Source organism: Electrophorus electricus, chromosome 23 (assembly GCF_013358815.1).
Source record: "Electrophorus electricus isolate fEleEle1 chromosome 23, fEleEle1.pri, whole genome shotgun sequence".
In the NCBI taxonomy this organism is placed as follows: Eukaryota; Metazoa; Chordata; class Actinopteri; order Gymnotiformes; family Gymnotidae; genus Electrophorus; species Electrophorus electricus.
Window position 1 is genome coordinate 7,839,653 of NC_049557.1, and position 18,916 is coordinate 7,858,568.

The window sequence follows — 18,916 nt, forward strand, 5'->3', positions numbered from 1 at the left end:
GTAGCCATCTCATAAAAAATACAGCCAACTCCCCTACCCACAGACAAACACGTGGGCACACACACAGTAACCAAATTAACTCACTGCACTGATGCTCCAGCATACCGGCCGTTACTAGACCCGTTTCTCTAGCAGTGAAATGACAGCTAAAATAAGACGTGTCCAATCAGACAGACCCTCACCACATGTCAATCTGTGTCGAGTAGTCTGTGCTGCCCAGTAGGATGTCTGGGGGGCGGTACCAGAGAGTCACGACCTCATTAGAATAGGTCTTGGTGGGAATCGACTTTGCCCGAGCCAGACCTAGAGACAAAACATAAGGAACATCAGAAACAGCTCAGAAATGAGATGATCTCACAGATCTCCAGAGTGTGTGCAGACAGTGCAGCTCTTGATGGACCAAGTACCTCAACTTTTCATCTTTGCCAAAAATTTGCAAGTCAGTTTCCATGACAAAATGCAATATCTGCAGGAAAGGCCGTTTAGACCAGTATTCACACTTGACTTCTCTCACTATCATACATGCAATATCATAGTTCTCACAAACTATCAAACTTTCACATGATGTCATCTTAACACACTACCAAACTCTTTTCACTACCAAACTCTCATAACTCCTGCAAGGTTTCACTTAAACATTCACAACGGTTTGTGTCTGTGTGTGTGTGTGTGTGTGTGTTTAAGAGGATGTATTTAACTCTTTGTGGGGATCAAATGTTGGCATAATAATGTTTAAGGACATTTGGTTTCTTCCCAAAAGGAAAAACTTTTTTTTTAAACCAAAAAGCAGCTTTTATTTGCAAAACGGATTTTGGAATGATTTATTTACAGTAGCACACAAGTCAATGAGAAACCCATAAAAACAGCAAAACAACTGTGTGTGTCTACAATTACGGACCAAAATCAGCCAGTTTGAGCTCTCCACGATCATTGATGAGGAGGTTCTGGGGTTTGAGGTCTCGATGGAGAACTTTGCGTCTGTGACAGTAATTCAGCCCTCGCAACAGCTGAAACAGGAATAACTACAAACAAACAATCAAACAAACAAACCACACACAAACACACAGACAGTCAAAAAAAAAACTCCACACAGAGTAAAATGTGACATTTTGTTTTCTAAATGCATTGGGGCATGCCCCTATAGGTCACAGAGCAGGGGGCTCAAGGTACTGGCCACACGAAGGTTGTTGGTTTTCCAGGAAGTACCGATACTGTCATACTGATGAAAGTCAGAATCACTCTGGATAAGAGCCCAATGAAATGAAATGTAAATGAGAAAAGCTTCTTAGTAAAGCAGAGAGCCAGTATGTGCATGGACAATGTGAATGGAGAATTCTGTTTGTACAGAGAAAAGTAAACTGTCACATGCCACAATATTCTTGGACCGTTGGTCTTCGATTTATATAATGCTACCACGTGGTTCCCACTGAAGTACTTTCACTGACCCCAAAGGCAGCTAGATAGAAGCTATCAGGATGCGTGTTTAATCTTGACGGCTTCTCACTGACTTATAGTGTAACTGTATGAAACCTCGATGTACCTACTGACTCTGATCTTTCGTTTCGATGTTTATGTGGACAATGACACTAGACACAGCTTATTTTCATCTAGGAAACACTGCAAAACAAGAAGAAATACTCCATCACTAAATGATGCATAACAAATATTTTACACCTTTCTATAAAAGAAAATATTTTTATTATCCTGTCAAGCTAAAATGATCTTTGTACCTTAGCAATGTAGCATCAAAGTAGCTTAGCAACCTTATCTTCCATTAGGATCCACCTATGAAAACTACAACTGGGGGGCAGAGTCTTTTCTCACAACAGCTTCCAGCTGTGAAACAACCTTCCAGTAAATGTACGAGACTCTGACACACTGTCTGTCTTTAAGTGTAGACTGAAAGCATACCTGATTAATCAGGTCTTTGGGCACAGAGTCAGTAGTTACATCAAAGTTTCCTACAGCTACTCCACAATTCAGTGAGAAGCCGTCAAGATTAAAAATGGATCCTGATAGCTTCTATCTAGCTACTTTTGGGGTCAGTGAAAGTACTTCTGCTTTGAATTAAGTAGTAGGAAATTGCATCCAGTTTTAAAATGGGGAAACTAAGCTGTTGGTGCTGCTGCCTCTCATTCCTCACGATCAGTGTGGTGGCAGAGTGGTGTGGTGGCAGCGGTCTGTTGTCTCAGGGAGCCTTCATGCCTGGGCTACCTTCTGGTACTTTCTATTGTAACTAAGCAACCACTGCTAGACCTGTGGGAGTCCATGCTCGTACCATGATATTTTTATAGAAAGCATATGGGACCATGGACACTCCAGCATATTTAACACGCTGTTCTGTCTCTCGGAGAGCTCTACGAGTACTCCCTTGCCTGGTATGATGCCAGTGCCAGACAGCAGGAAGCTACTCTCCTGTCCCCAAGGTGTCTGGACTACATGTCGGTGCAAGATCCCATCACCTGACGTGATGCAAGGTGCATTATCCCCTTCTGTACACTGACCTGCCTGCACATGTTTCTGTAACACTGCGTCGGGAACCAAGCAGCTTCAAGACCACCACCATTACCATTCCCTTTCTGGAAAAAAGACCCACTATTGACCCCTCTGATGTCAGCAGCTACTAACCAGCATTGCTCCTCTTTCTTTTGTGAATACTTAGAACATGCCGGGTTTAATCAATCGTCATATTCCGCTTGCAAGCTCTCCAAAGGTGTCCCACATGGAGCAATACTTGGACCTCTTCTCTTGTCTCTCTATACTCGCTCTCTTATAGAGGTAATATCGTCCACGTGGCTTCTCATAACACAACTATGATGACGCTCAACCCATTTTCTTTTTCACTCCACAGATGCTAACATCTCAACTCAGATCTCAGCATGCCTGTCTGACATCTTGGATAACTGCCCATGATCTAAAACTGAATCCCAGCAAGGCAAAGCTATTATATTTTCCTGGTGCTGTCCCCCCAGATGAATATCTGGCCATCTCCTTTAAGACCTCCCTGATCGTTCTCTGCCCACGTTTCTCCCAAGCAGGTTTCTCTTATATAACATCAGGAGAATGTGGCTGTTTTCTATCTTTCTCAGTTGTTAGTACTGTCCCTCATCATCTCAAAACTGAACTACTACAGCTCACTCTTGGCAGGCCTCCATGAGCATTCCACTAGATGTTTGCAGCTGATCCAGAATACAGCTGCATGACTCATTCAGTCGTCCCAAGTTCAAGAGCATCACTCCACTGCTGCATTCCCTCCACTGGCGTCCTGTAGTCACCCGCAACCGGTTAAAAACCCTGGCCTTTGCTTACAAGGTCCAAAACGGTCATGCAACTGTATCTCGCGCCCTTCGTGCCTCCGGTACAGCTAGCCTTGGGGAGGGACACTAGGGACTCTTTTCTGCACCAGCACCCAGATCGTGGAATGATCCACTGCCTGTTCATACAGGGACGTCCCTTCTGTCTTCAAAGTTACACCGAGGACCCACCTCTTCAAGAAGCACATAGCCCCTCCCTAGCCACTTCATGGCACCTGTTTAATCTCTAAACCTTACTGTATGTATTACCTTGTGTGCATTCAGACTAACAGAGTTCTAATTTAATGGCATATTTAGACTCTGGCATGAGGATTTCTTCCATGGAAACAAGCAGTTTTACAGGTTGCTCTGGATGGCTGCCTTGCTGGGGTTACCTTTCCTGGACCTGACTTACACGTCCTGGTCCCCTCATTCTGGAACTGCCCAACTGCAGTGCTTCCTTTATTCTGGACCTGCCTAACTGCACTGGCTCTCTCTGACATGGGACCTACTAACAATCCTTTTATGTGCTGCTCTGTCATAAATGATATATATGTGTTTATTAGCAGACTAGCTATCGGCTATTGTAATTTTACTAAAATCTGACTATCGGTATCTACTGATTTACTACATATCTATTTCCATCTATTATGATGCTGATGAATGCTGCTATCCAGTGTTAACCAAGACGGATCTGTCTTTGAGTCTTATTCCTCCTAAGGTTTCTGCTTTATCCCACACTGGGAGGTATTCCTTGCCTTATTGGTGTCTGGGTTCTTATTTGGTTCCTGTAATACTGCTTTAAGTCAATATCTCTTGGTAAAAGCGATATATAAAGAAATTTTAATTGAATCCTTTTGCAACATTTAGGTTTATAAATAACCCTTCTGCCTTGGACTGAGATGAACACATTGTGTGTGTCTGCAGTCACCTACAGCTGCTGCCTCTCACCTTAACGTTGTGCACGTGGATGCAGTTCCCACAGTCGTCCAAGTACTGTTTCAGGTCTTTATCCTGAACACCACAAACACAGCATTAGAAGCATGAGGAAGAATTAACAGGCAAGGAAACCCACAGTGCTCTTACACTTCAAAGAACCATACTGCCGGGATAACAATAAAAATATAGAGCTGAAAACTGTAAACAGAGTTGCAAAAATGACAATCTGGGAAGTGTGCAAATGTGCCCCTGTGTTTTTGCGTGTGCGCATGACTCACAAGATATTCAAACACGAGCGTCAGAGACTTCTGCGTGTGGATGATGTCATGCAGGGTCACAATGTTGGCATGTTTCAGATCCTTCAGCAGGGACACTGGGAGGGGAGGAGAGGTGATGCAGTGAATAAAAATCCATTTTATTCTATAACCATCTTGAGAAGCAGCCCAATACTAAGTCACTTAGTATCCATGCAGTGAATATTGCAGTGTGAGCAGAGAGTGGTGCTGCTCCTTCACACATTTAGCTGTGGTTAGCTGCCACGAATACTAATGAGTTCTTGGATCTGGATTCTGGATTCCGGGTTGTGTTCTGGATTCCGGGTTGTGTTCTGGATTCTGGGCTGGGACTCACCCTCTCTGATGGCGGTGCAGGGCGCTCCCTCCTCATGCTCCAAGCGTATCTCTTTTAGAGCCACCAGGTTATCAGTAAGCTTACTGCGACCCTTATAGACCGTGGCATATGTGCCCTGAAAGGCAGTTACAAGGCAGTTTGTTAATGCTGATTTAAATGCATACACTTAGAGGAAAGAGGCCAACAAGTTGAATACATCTAAATCGGCATCAATAAGTGTGGGTTCGTGTACCGACGTCGTCATCAAGTGTGGGTTCGTGTACCGACGTCGTCATCAAGTGTGGGTTCGTGTACCGACGTCGTCATCAAGTGTGGGTTCGTGTACCGACGTCGTCATCAAGTGTGGGTTCGTGTACCGACGTCGTCATCAAGTGTGGGTTCGTGTACCGACGTCGTCATCAAGTGTGGGTTCGTGTACCGACGTCGTCATCAAGTGTGGGTTCGTGTACCGACGTCGTCATCAAGTGTGGGTTCGTGTACCGACGTCGTCATCAAGTGTGGGTTCGTGTACCGACGTCGTCATCAAGTGTGTGTTCGTGTACCGACGTCGTCATCAAGTGTGGGTTCGTGTACTGACATCGTCATTAAGTGTGGGTTCGTGTACTGACGTCGTCATTAAGTGTGGCAGGGTGGATAAAAGAATTCGCCATGCACCATGAACACATTACCTCTCCTAGTTTATCCAGTTTCACGTACGTCTCCAACTTCCCAAAACCAATTTCTGACTGCAAGCAAAAACATCGGTACTGTCACTCCAGAACCAACGTGGATACTTCAGTGCACCTTTCACCACTGATTCACAGCTGCATAAATGTTTAATACATTATTGCATTAACTGCAATTCTGCTCAAACCCTGAGATTAGGCTGCCAAATCTGTTTTGGCATTTTGGATAAATATCACAAATATTTCAGGATGGTGCATTAAATATATAATAATTGTTTTATTTTTATGGTCCCACCCTACATTGGGGCTAATGCATACGCTAACCTCCAATTACAACGACAAAATAATATAGTCCATAACTAGGACGCCCAGAAGCTTTGTTTCCTTCCCTGCAGTCAGCTCTACAGGCAGAAGCTCATGTTACCCGGAGAGCAGAGTACGTTTGGCACACAACCGTTGTCCATTTTACACAGACCATGAGAATGTCTCCTACTGCTGACCCCTTTTCCCTCTGCACTGCGGTTTAGTGTTTCCCTGTTACATTCACCTCTGTTGAACTGAGGAAGGGTTTAGTAATTGACTAATGAGTCGAGTCAGTTTTGGTAGAGTAAGGAAAACAGAAACACAACAAACCTTAAACAAACACCTTTTGATGTCCTGCTCTGTGAGCAGGACTCTGTGAGCCTCGGTGTGTTTATTTCAGCAGGGAGACACTGGACTGAGAACTCCTCTTCTCTTTATCACTGTGTCCCCAGCCAAAGCACTTATAATGGCTACCACTGCTGATAATGTGCAACTGAGCATTCTCTCATTTGACCCAGAGGGGAAGAGACAAGGAGGCAGATAAAGAGGGAGGAAAGGACAGACACAGAAAGAGAGAGTGATAGTAAGGGAGCAACAGAGAGAGATGGAGAGTGGTCAATAGTAAGGCTGCCTAATATATCGCTTGTTGTTAATGCAATACTGCATTCTAAAGGAACAGTGGTAAGCCATACTACTCTGCACTCTGGGTAGAATTAGAGCTGCCCAATATATTGCTTGTAACCTTTATCACAATATTGACCCCTGTACTACCCATTTCCCGGAAGGTGGAGATATGCAAAAGAAGAAAAGCATTGTGTGCTGTGAGCATCCTGACCAATTACAGCCTTTCCTTGACCCGTGAAACAAACAATTTTGGTCAAAATGACACAAATTCATGTTACAAGAGTTTAGCAGCGTTTGATGCATGGAAGGTACATCACTACTGCTGTTACCAGAGAGACTCTGCGTAGCCGCCTACTCAGGGGTTTGTCAAACAGGGGGCTGTTCAGGCTGAACTTCTCCAGGTATCCGTCCGGGAGCCGGATATCAGCTGGCAGAGACAGGCGCTTATTTATGTCCTGGGAGGGAGTCGGAAACACATGTGCACGCACAAAAGTGCCTTGTTAATAAAATCTTGAAATGTTGCATTCCCGTTTTGCAACAAGCCATTCTGACTTCTTTTGCACTAAACAAATGAATAAACAACAACAAATCACAAACAACAAAATAACAAAAGCAAAGCAGGGCACTAAACCCCATGAGTGGGGGTGGAAGGAGGGGCTCAGGCACCTCAGTGGAAATTTTGCGCCCAGGGTTGTTCCTGAGTCGGAGACGCACGGGGCTGTGCACCTCGTCGGAGGAAGTGGCTGATGCCTGGTCGCTCTCTCCATCCGAGCCCATCTTTACGTCTTCGTGGACTATCTCTGCGTAAACACACACACGCACACGTTAGGGCACTTTCTTTATGCTCATTGGTACACTGCAGAGATGTTCTCCAATTCAGGTTTAACAACAGGTCACACAAAAACCCGTGACTTGAACACTCATAAAGGTTATTTTAATGACTGAACAGATTGATAAAAGCTAACAGATAAAAAACTGTTAGAGAGATTGCGCGCGTGTGTGTGTGTGTGTGTGTGTGGTGTGAATTTTCATGACAAAGAAAATCCTGACTATTTAGAATACCCAGGGAGAAAAAGAGGTATCACTTACCTTGTCAGGATGAACAATATAGTCCTGAAAAAGCAAAGTGCTTTCTACAAAAGATACATGTTTCCACTTTTAAAACTTAGGTCAAGGTTAGGTTTAGGCTTAGAAAATTCTTATTACATATATGTAGTTACATATAAACAAAAACACACACAACATGCCTTATCCCCGTGTCCTAAAAATTGTTTAAAACATCTAAAAACAAATGCGGGTGTGTGCGTTATATTAGGAAAACCAGTCTTTTTAAATGGCTGTTGTTCAGAGTCTGCTTACCAAGCAGTTCAGTTCTAAGATGGAAGTTCGACTGAACACACCAGAGCCTAAGTGCTCTGCTGCCTCTGTCGGAGTACCCTAACGGGAACTCTGCATCATACTCTGGAAGCGTTTTATTTTTTTAAAAAGTAAGATAGAAAAAAAACTTGTCAATGAAATCAATCGATCCATATTCCAAACAGAGTAGCGCATTTGGCAGGAGAAGAACAGACTGGGTCCTAAAATTCCCCGTGATTCACTGTGAGCTGCTCTGTGGTTTAAAACATCCACGATGATCCGCCATTGTGCAGCTTCCATCGCAGCTCCCTGTCTACCCTTAAGCTGCATCTCACACAGCCCAGTTTCACACGAGTGTGTGTGTGTGTATGTGTATGCATGTGTGTGTACCCAGGCGTGCGGTATGGTGTATGTGTGTGTGTATCCAGGCATGCAGTATGGGGTGTGTATGTGTGTATGTGTGTGTGTATATACCCAGGCGTGCAGTATGGTGTGTGTGTGTGTATGTGTGTGTACCCAGGCATGCGGTATGGGGTGTGTATGTGTGTGTGTGTGTGTGTACCCAGGCGTGCGGTATGGGGGGTGTGTGTGTGTGTGTGTGTGTGTGTGTGTACCCAGGCGTGCGGTATGGGGTGTGTGTGTGTGTGTGTGTGTGTACCCAGGCGTGCGGTATGGGGTGTGTGTGTGTGTGTGTGTGTACCCAGGCGTGCGGTATGGGGTGTGTGTGTGTGTGTGTGTGTACCCAGGCGTGCGGTATGGGGTGTGTATGTGTGTGTGTGTGTGTGTGTACCCAGGCGTGCGGTATGGGGTGTGTGTGTGTGTGTGTGTGTGTGTGTGTGTGTGTGTGTGTGTGTGTACCCAGGCGTGCGGTATGGGGTGTGTGTGTGTGTGTGTGTGTGTGTGTGTACCCAGGCGTGCGGTATGAGGTGTGTATGTGTGTGTGTGTGTGTGTGTGTGTGTGTGTACCCAGGCGTGCAGTATGAGGTGTGTATGTGTGTGTGTGTGTGTGTGTGTGTGTGTGTGTGTGTGTACCCAGGCGTGCGGTATGGGGTGTGTGTGTGTGTGTGTGTGTGTGTACCCAGGCGTGCGGTATGGGGTGTGTGTGTGTGTGTGTGTGTGTGTGTGTGTACCCAGGCGTGCGGTATGGGGTGTGTGTGTGTGTGTGTGTGTGTGTGTACCCAGGTGTGCGGTATGGGGTGTGTGTGTGTGTGTGTGTGTGTGTGTGTGTACCCAGGCGTGCGGTATGGGGTGTGTGTGTGTGTGTGTGTGTGTGTGTGTGTGTGTGTACCCAGGCGTGCGGTATGGTGTGTGTGTGTGTGTGTGTGTGTGTGTGTGTGTGTGTGTGTACCCAGGCGTGCGGTATGGTGTGTGTGTGTGTGTGTGTGTGTGTGTGTGTGTGTGTGTGTGTACCCAGGCGTGCGGTATGGGGTGTGTGTGTGTGTGTGTGTGTGTGTACCCAGGCGTGCGGTATGGGGTGTGTGTGTGTGTGTGTGTGTGTGTGTGTGTGTGTACCCAGGCGTGCGGTATGGGGTGTGTGTGTGTGTGTGTGTGTGTGTGTGTGTGTGTGTGTGTGTGTGTACCCAGGCGTGCGGTATGGGGTGTGTGTGTGTGTGTGTGTGTGTGTACCCAGGCGTGCGGTATGGGGTGTGTGTGTGTGTGTGTGTGTGTGTGTGTACCCAGGCGTGCGGTATGGGGTGTGTGTGTGTGTGTGTGTGTGTGTGTGTGTACCCAGGCGTGCGGTATGGGGTGTGTGTGTGTGTGTGTACCCAGGCGTGCGGTATGGTTGAGATAGGAGCTGAGGCTGCGGCCCAGACTGCGAGGTCGGCGCATGGCGCTGCTGTAGTTCTGTAGGAGTGAGTGCATGCTGAAGGAGCCGCCTGCTCCTCTCACTGAACCCCGCAGTGTGGCACTACCCCCACCTGGCATAGCCTCTGGGAGAGAGGGACAGGAGAGGAGCACACACAAGGAGCAGGCCAGAGGTGGGTGGCACACACACACACACACACACACACACACACACACACACACACACAGACACAGATGGACACACACAGACAGACACACACACACACACACACACACATACACACACACACACAGACGGACACACACACACACACACAGATGGACACACACACACACACACAGATGGACACACACACACACACATATATATACACACACACACACACACACAGATGGACACACACACACACACATATATATACACACACACACACACACACACAGACGGACACACACACACACACACACACACACACACACAGACAGACACAGACAGACACACATACACACACACACATATATATACACACACACACACACACACACAAACAGACAGAGCGAGCATAATTTGGGAAGCAGAAAGAGCGAGTAGAGAGAGAAGATGAGGTTAGGTGAAGGTTAAAAAAGATAAAGTCAAAATAAAGAGCAGTAAGAAAGAATAGAGAGAGAGAGAAAACGAAGAGTAAAAAAAAGAGAAGAGGGGGAAAAAAATCCCAGAAAAGAAAAAATGAGAGAAAGAAAGCAAGAGAAGCCAAGGAGGTGCAATGAGAGAGGATGTTACACACCAGACAAATGAAATAAGCAGCATGATGAAGCCAAAGCAAACGCAGGACAGGAAAGATGACCAGCAGCCGTGGAGAGCCCAAGAAGGTCACAAGGACACAGATACGCAGACCGAGGGAGACGGAGGGAACATCGAGAAAGAGGAAACAAGAAAAGACAGGGGAAAGCAAATCAAAATCAAAGAAAACACAATCTTACAGCATGCATTTAATTTAACAAAATGTGTTAATGAACTCGGGGTCAGTTTACAGGGAACTCCTACACCGTTAGTAAAGATCAAGCCAGCAATGCCAAAATCAGGGATCCCCAAACAGATTGGCTCATATTCGGCCTTGCCAGGACTGTTTTAGTGCCTTTTGTTTCAAACAGGACAGAAGAGCAGGAATTCCTCAGCATGTGCAAAGGCAAACGGACGTCGCACCATTTGGACTGAGGCCTGAACGCTCCACATGAGTAAAAGCAAGGAAGCCATGCTGGAACAGGCATGCTGATTGGTCAAAAGGAAAATGGCAGGCAGGAGATTGAACTTTTCACACACACACACGCACACTCACACACACGCGCACACGTACACACACACTCACACACATGCACACACACACACTCACGCGCACACGCGCACGCAAGCGCACGCACACACACAGGGCACACACACAGCCACTCTAAGTTGTTTGAGTTCTCTCACTGCATGCCTATCTTACTCTGTTAGGCACCATGAAATGAGGCAGCAAGCACACATGTGCGTTTAATAAGTCAAACGAAATGCAGACTCAGCAAGACACCATTGTCAATCCACAGACAGCCTCCCACAGTGCAGCAGGCATTAGGGGTCATTTTTCAAAGGTCTGTAATAATGGCTAATCAGTAATGAGTTCTGAATATCTCTCCATATAGTGCACCACTGCTCCACACTGGCATTTTGCCAGAATGTTCTATTTAAATCCTCACTGTGTGGCTATAAGGAGAATAATCTGCACACACATGCACTAGGGGCAGACTAAACCCCCCCTACCAGCTCAGAGCCAGCCTTGCCTGGGACACATGTGAAGTCGGGATGAGTCGTAGTACATTACTGGTGTACAGCCAGGATGGGTTGCTCTACAACACTGGTGTAGAGTTCGGGACAGGTTTGCAGTATAATGCACGAGTCAAGATGGGAAAATATCTGGTTCGTACTGGTGACGTTTTTATTTTTAGCAATCACGGGTCACCATACGCCATCATGGCACGAGTGGAGAGTATTTGTACTGGGATGAGTGAGGGTCAGGTTTTAGCTCAGATGAGTTGTATTGTACGGTAAGTGTAGAGCTGAGTCCAAATGAGTCAACGCACAATATTGTACAGGAATCAGTTATAAGCCGTTATGAAGGTTGCACTGTAGGCATAGAGCTCGGATGAGTGTTACAGAACCATGCTGGAGCTGAGATGAGTTAAATGTACAGCATTTTTCCAGAGTCAGGTTTTAGCTGTTATGAAAGATGCATGGCACTGTAGGCGCCGAGTTGCACTAAACTGGAGAAAAAGAAGGCTGAGATAAGTGTGCGGTACTCCCCGAGACTCATTTTTAGCTGCGGCTTTGACGGTCGTGCAGTTACCGTACCCGAGTCACTGTGCGCGCCTGCGTCCTGAGAGCCCATGGTGTCGTTCAGGCGCTTGTCCTCGCTGCTGTTCCCCCGCAGCGTCAACGACAGCTGCCGCTTGATCTTCTTCATGCGGTCCATCAGCGGCGGACGAGGGGCACGGGACGAGGGGGGTGGAGGCGCAGCCACTGTTCGTTCGCCCTGTCCGACACACACTTCCGGTCATAAGGACGGTGTTGCACAACGTTACACGCTAGACGTTTCAGGTTATCAGACATTTGGCTTTTTGGTGAAAGTTGCTTTAATGTTACAACGCGCAAGATGGACGGTCTCTCTTTTGGGAAAATACGGTGGCCTTCAAACACACTCCATAGCACGTTTGAGGGCAGAGGTGTGGGTAGAAATGTTGATTAGCCGTTTTGAGATAATCAGTCTGCGCTCACGAGGCCAGTAACCAAAAAAATTGCTTCCTACACATCTGAATGTGCAACGATGTTAGTGCTCAAAACAGTTTGTTGTTGTTGCTGTTGCAAGGACTAGTTTGTTTCTTTTTATTACCCCTGGACATTCATTTACTTGATAGATAACAGTGAAGATCTTCTGAAGCAAGAAAAAGGAAAGTTTGTCCACACAGGCATGGGATTTAAAACATATTTACTATGCACACGAGGTCTAGGAAATGCAAAGCTGCAGTGGCCTGTGCTGCCAGAGGTTAGGTGGGTCAACTAATGATCGTTTTGCTCGTCGTGAATATGAAAAGCAACATTCGTTAAACTGGGCTGTTAGCGAAGCACAGGTTGTGAAATTTTCACCATAAATAACTTCCACCAGGTTAAAAACTTCAGCCAAGACTCAGGTTTATACAGCAATTAAACCAGAATCATATTTTTAGCTGAAGATTTAGCCTGAGATGTAAAAAATTAAGTTTGAAAATAGAACAAAACAAAGGCATTTGGTATAATTACCAAAAAGAATAAAAACGTAACAGGAAGCGGACAGGCTGACCTTACGGTGATTCAGTGACTATTTTTACTTGGGTTCATGCAATCAGTGTTTAATTTCTCTCAATGAAGCAACACATTTCAAAGGACGGCAAATGCAAACAGCTAAAAGAGTGATGCTAAAAATATTTCAGATAGCTGAAATGGTGAAAGTGGAATTCGCTGCCTTGTCACAGAGCCATGCACGCCAACGGAAGTGCAGAGAAACCTGAGACATGAACACGCATTTGAAAGGCCTGGGCTCGAGTATTTCGAGTGCCCGTAAAGAACCAGTGTTAATTACCATGATACGTGAACCATCGTTTACCCAAGATGCCATTAAATGCCTTTCTGATCTGTATCAACCATACACGGATGCCAATGGACTACAGACAACACAGCACACCACAAATTTAAAAACATCAAGCAACAAGATGTCTAAGGGCTGGTTTCCAGCACACACATTAAGCCTAGTCTTAAACTAAAATTGAATAACAGTGGTGATTAGCCAATTAAAATCCTCTGAGTCTAGGTTTATTAGCATTACTCTTGTTCTGGAGAAACCAACACAAGCTAAAGAGGTAAGCATATTCAAAATGTAAAAGTAATAACTCAGTTACTAACTTAGTTTTCCAAATATGTAAATATTTAAAAGGACACAATGTCTTCTATTTCCCAATGACCACTGTGCTGCCTTCTTTCTGGGGACAAGGTTCCACAATTTAAGTTCTGCCATCGTAGTGCTGATTTGTTAACATCTACTATAAGTGTTTTGGATCGCAGATGAAGTCAGCAGGGAGGGTGTACAATGGCGATTTTTCCATCTGGATGCAGCTCCAGTGCAGCGCAGCAGCCTGATCATATCCTGCAGTCCGACAGGAACTCAGTTTGTCATGCACAACAAAGCGCTCATTTTGCTCATATAATGGAAGAACTCAAGAGGCAAATAGATATGATGATGTATGTGGTGCGGTAATAAGATAGTTATAAGCTTCAGAGAACGCTAAGGCGCACGCTGCAATGGTCTCCTCCAGTCGCAAGCCCAAGCAAATTATTTATGATCACTGATCTAGAATAGGCTTCTCGGGCGCACACAACTTTTGCACATGTATGTAATTATTCACATAGTGCAAATAAAAGTAGTCCAGTAGTTCTTTTCACAATGGACGCTGTTACAAAAGCAGTTTCACTGACATCCAGATGTAGACTCCTGATGTGCAGGCGGAGAAGGAAAACTATGGTAAAATTCCCTCCCCGAGCACAAATTCCAAATGGACTGGCACCTGCTTCATTAATCCCAATGACAGCAACAAGTCCCAGAGCCACCATGTCAACTTCCCAGCAAATTTGCAATGGAGTAAATGGATCCTGGGAATGCACTGTACCTAAATGTGTTGGTGTCCTTCAGGAGATATTTAGGAAGCTGCCCATTTGACAAATGACCAGTAGTGCAGAAGTTCTCAGCTCCAGGCCTGGGGTGTGTTCTGTAGTGCAAATGTTCTCAGCTCCTGGGGTTCTGGGGTCCTGGGGTTGAGAGCATCTGTTGCCTTGTAATCAGTAGACGAAGGTTTGGCATAGGTCTCTTTGTGAGCAGAGCAACATTCCACTGAACACTAAGGTGAGGAAGAGAGCCCCTGGAGGGGCTGAAACGTTCAGCAGAATTTTCTGCAAAGCACTCTGGGCTGGTGGAATCCTGCACTACTGAACACACCACTGATGTTCGACAATTTCCCTGCTCAAACGCACCTCAGTCTGCTGTGTACGTATGCGCTTAATTACATAAAGGATTTAATTCTCTGAACATTCGCATCGGTGCTGTAACCTCTGCTGCACAGACCTGACGCCCACACTGCCTCTGAGCTACACTTTAGCTGTTCCCATATCAGTTTACCCAAAAAATGCAAACACCACTAATAATGAATGAATGTCAATAGCGGTCCACTACCGTGACGCAGTTGAGAATGCGGCAGCTGATCCCACACTCATATTCACTCCCCGTTAGCCATGCTAGCCTTTGTGAACCAGTGTCAAGCTGAACCGCAGGATGAGAAGGCAGTGCTTTGGGCTCAAGCTTCACAGTCGCACTGTTCTGACACATGCTGATAAAGCGCACAGACCAGACTGAAGCTCATTTATCTACTGTACCAGACCACTGCTGAGGGGCGCATTGACACTGTGACAGCTTGACAGAGTGAGTGTAGGTATGGGGTGTGATACCCCTCCATCAGTTGTGGTTTATATGCCCCTCCCAAATCTGCTACTGTCTGGACTGTCAGGTATTCACTGGCTTTCCTCGCCAAGTTCTTGACTGGTCAGAAGTTGTATCGCTGATGTAGTTACTATGTAAATAACTGATCATATGAGTTACTGCTTATTGTGACAACTGCTTTATTGCAGCATTCCAACACAGAAAGCATTAATTTCACAAGGCTAGGATATTAGATGGATATCTACTTCTTTCTGGATCAAGATAAGGGTTTGGTGACAAAATTCACATTTATCACACTTACTGGAACAGAGTTCTATTAAGGGTCTCATAAAAAACGCACATTTGATTATCATCATTATCATTACTCTTACATTATGAGGACAAACAATCAGGCCCAACACTCAAACCCAGTTGCAGAGTTGTGATTTCCTTTCACCGCACTAAGGAGCTCTTGCACTTCCAAGTTCCCCACTAGTCAACACACTTCATTGGGCATGTCAGTCTATCATCAAACCCTGCAAATGCAGAAGGACGTGTGCTACCGTGCGGAAGCCCCCTCCTCCCAGGCCCAATCCTAGGAGCTTCACACAGGCCTCGGCCGGTGCACCAACACATTCACCTTCTCATTAGCAGTGATGATGTGGAGAAAACATGATCAACAGGACCGCTGTGTTCTCCAGCATGTAGACACCCTTGTTAACAACCTCCTTCAGCTGGGTCATGTTCTCAATATGGGTTATGTTCTGAATATAGCCCATATGTACTCATAACCTGTGTATTAGTGGAACACAGGCCTAAATCTAAAATTTTAATCAGCCAAAAGAACATGTCAACTGCCAGGCTAGGGCATAGCATCCATAAGGAAGCCTCTCTAAATCCAGCCACTCATATCCATGCAGGTCCAGTCATTTCATTCAGTTAGTAATCTAGCGGTTAATTAAACAATTTTCTCACTCAACAACTGGTTACCAACAACTGGTAACTCAGCTACTGCATTAACGCTTGTTTAAACACCTGTTTAAAAGCAGCTATGAAAACCTGCAGTAACCAGCTCTCTAGAAGTGTGGAGTATCCCTGCTGTACACCGTGTGGGATTACATAAGTACTTCCCAATTCTCCCACAACTCAAAAATTTGTGTAATTGTGTGTCAGAATTATGGCATCTCCTTCTGTATGCAACTGAATCCATTCATTCCTTCTTAGAGATTAGGACTAATCCAGTCTGCATACACACACACACACACACACACACACACATTTATATATATATATATATATATATATATATATATATATATATATATATATATATATATATATATATATATATATATATATATACACACACACACACACACACACACACACACAGTCACACACACAGAGCTGATAGTTTTGTTTCAGACATTTGTTTGCTAGGATTATTTGGTGACATTACTCTAACCAATCACTCCAGAATGATGTAAGTAATAATTTAGATGCAAAGGTATCCCGATAACCATCAGCATGTGCAGCATGGTAGTTTTTCCTCCTTTAATCTCTTAATTCAAACAACTCGAAACAGCCCTGCCTTCTTCACATTAGTGAGCAGGCTAATTATATGATCCTGTAATGAATTATTGAGAATTATTGAGTGCATTATTAGCTCAGACCAATTGATATGAGGTCTTTTGGTGTTTATAATTAGTCAAGACACCACAGTCTCATCAATACGGTGCAGCAGTTAGAGGATTTTTTTAACCTAGACTTGCATACTTAATGGACACACACATATCACATGCGATGCTGTCTCAGAGGAGGCCTGTCTGACTGCCTTCTCGACCTTATACACACGAACACGTCCAGAGACGAAAACGTACTACATGCGAATGATATAGCATGGTGCCTCTAACCGTTTTAGTCAGGTCTGCACTTCCTGATTTAAGTAGCTCGATCCTACTCCAACAGGGATTACACCTGCTGACGAATTACTACCAATCCTGACCATATCTGCGCAGCTCAAAGTTACAGGAAAATACAGCGTTGCCTTTAGGATACACTTAAGACTGTACAATGACGAATGGTTGGAGGAAGACGTCGTTGCCCACTGAATAGCGTGGCACTCCAGCTGTTATCAAACAAACAGACAGACAGCACCGAAGGGTGTCGTTTTATTGTTTACAACTTACTCGTATGTTGAATGTGGGCTAACATGCATTTCTTGCATTCACATAAACTACCGTTATCAATGGATCCAGCCAAGTTACGCATTCTGCTCGCTTACGTTAACGTTACCTGCGTGCGCCAGGTGCACAAACAAGCTTTAAGAGGGCCAAAGTCTTCGGAGCAATCCAACACAGTTATTATTGTAGTCCAAATAGCTCATTCGTTTCCGACATAAGGTTGCTCAATAAAACTAGACTTCATCAGCTGGCGATGTTAATAGTTAACGGGTGACGTTAGCTTGCCAGCTAGCTAACCTAATGAACTGGAATTAACCTAGTAACACAGCCAACGTCGGCAGTCGGTCTCGACATCCTAAACTGTTTGTTATTGTCTATTAATTATTATTTCTGTCTATGCATTATTTGCATCACGCACTGGTATGTACCTAACCTAGACACCTAGCATAGCAGTTAGGTTAACTGATTCCCTGTGGTCTTACTGATCTCGGCAACATATGACGCTGGTCAACAACGTTTAGCGTTAGATTAAAATGTTTATGACCTGTGACAAGCGAAGCGGTGTTTCACATTTCACTTTCAAGCGGCATTGCGCCCGCTAGCAACGGGCGACTGTTCCCGTCCGCGGACCAGGCGTCGCCAGGCTCTGTCGGGATCGTGTTGGAATAAATCCCCTGTGCTTGCCAAGCCACAGCGTACGCACATCGTTCGTGACGGGCTCAGCATTGTCTCTCTGAATATAAAACCTGTGCCACATGGTTGAAGCGCCCCGAGCCTGCGAGGTTTACCGAGCGCGGAACACCGGATCGGCTGCTTACCGGAGGGCGCGGGATCCCGTGTGCCCTTGTGATCTTAGCGATATCCCAAAGCCACCGTGTGTTCCCAGTAGTCCTCGGCCATGGCTCTACTGGCTTCGGCGGTGCGCCGACTCTCTTCCCGCCGACAGCATGTCCCACTCGCCTTCTCCAAAACTGTTAAAACGTTACCGCAGCTGTTCTTCTCTTGGCTAAATCCGGAGTGGAAGGGACCAGCGGCGTAGCTGTGAATAGATCCGGAGTCACTCACTCCTGATTAGAGAGGTGCAGATGAAAGTGACTACGTCTTAGCAAATATTAGTATTAATACGATACGTTTGCATTTTGCAGATAACTTATGGTTTCATCTTTTATCTTTGATTGATTCACCAGATGTTACTGGACACCAAAATCATATGTGGACATTAAGAAAACAATACGTCCCCCCCTAATAAACTGGAACTGGCGTAGAGTGGTCTGACCCAAATTCCATTCAACCAAGTAAGACTGTACCATTCAGCCCTAATGCTCAGGGGAGTAGCAGCGAGGTGCCTATAACAAAATTGTCTTTTTAGTGACCAATAATAATAATATTGTATGGAGGTATACTAGTTACAGAAATTACCCAAACTACCGGGTTGGAAAGTATGATTCAGAACCTTGACATTTTTAGTTCATATATGTTAAATTCATTGTATTTATAAAGTTCTAATTGTCATAACATGATTAATGCATTTAGTAAGTGATATGCATTCTCTTTGATTTCACCTCACCATGTGATCCATGAATGGG

The 18,916-nt window shown here is 45.2% G+C and overlaps 1 protein-coding gene across 2 annotated transcripts in view; it reads right to left on the minus strand.

The window, feature by feature from the left end:
• Positions 1-18,504, minus strand: part of cdk16 (cyclin-dependent kinase 16) — a 28,973-nt gene extending 10,469 nt beyond the window's left edge. Inside the window, exons 1-12 of one of the 2 annotated variants that reach the window (XM_035521803.1) lie at positions 18,149-18,504; positions 12,000-12,180; positions 9,577-9,741; positions 7,121-7,254; positions 6,784-6,909; positions 5,531-5,587; positions 4,863-4,977; positions 4,511-4,605; positions 4,245-4,307; positions 899-1,022; positions 183-303; positions 1-33 (exon numbers count right to left, since the gene is read on the minus strand). The exon at positions 1-33 is cut by the window's left edge and continues 65 nt beyond it. In XM_035521803.1, coding sequence (XP_035377696.1) covers positions 1-33; positions 183-303; positions 899-1,022; positions 4,245-4,307; positions 4,511-4,605; positions 4,863-4,977; positions 5,531-5,587; positions 6,784-6,909; positions 7,121-7,254; positions 9,577-9,741; positions 12,000-12,120 — 1,154 coding nt within the window. In that variant the 5' untranslated portion in view covers positions 12,121-12,180; positions 18,149-18,504. The remainder of the gene's footprint in view (positions 34-182; positions 304-898; positions 1,023-4,244; positions 4,308-4,510; positions 4,606-4,862; positions 4,978-5,530; positions 5,588-6,783; positions 6,910-7,120; positions 7,255-9,576; positions 9,742-11,999; positions 12,181-18,148) is intronic. The other variant, XM_035521804.1, reaches the window with a different exon arrangement.
• Positions 18,505-18,916: the final 412 nt, after the last annotated feature.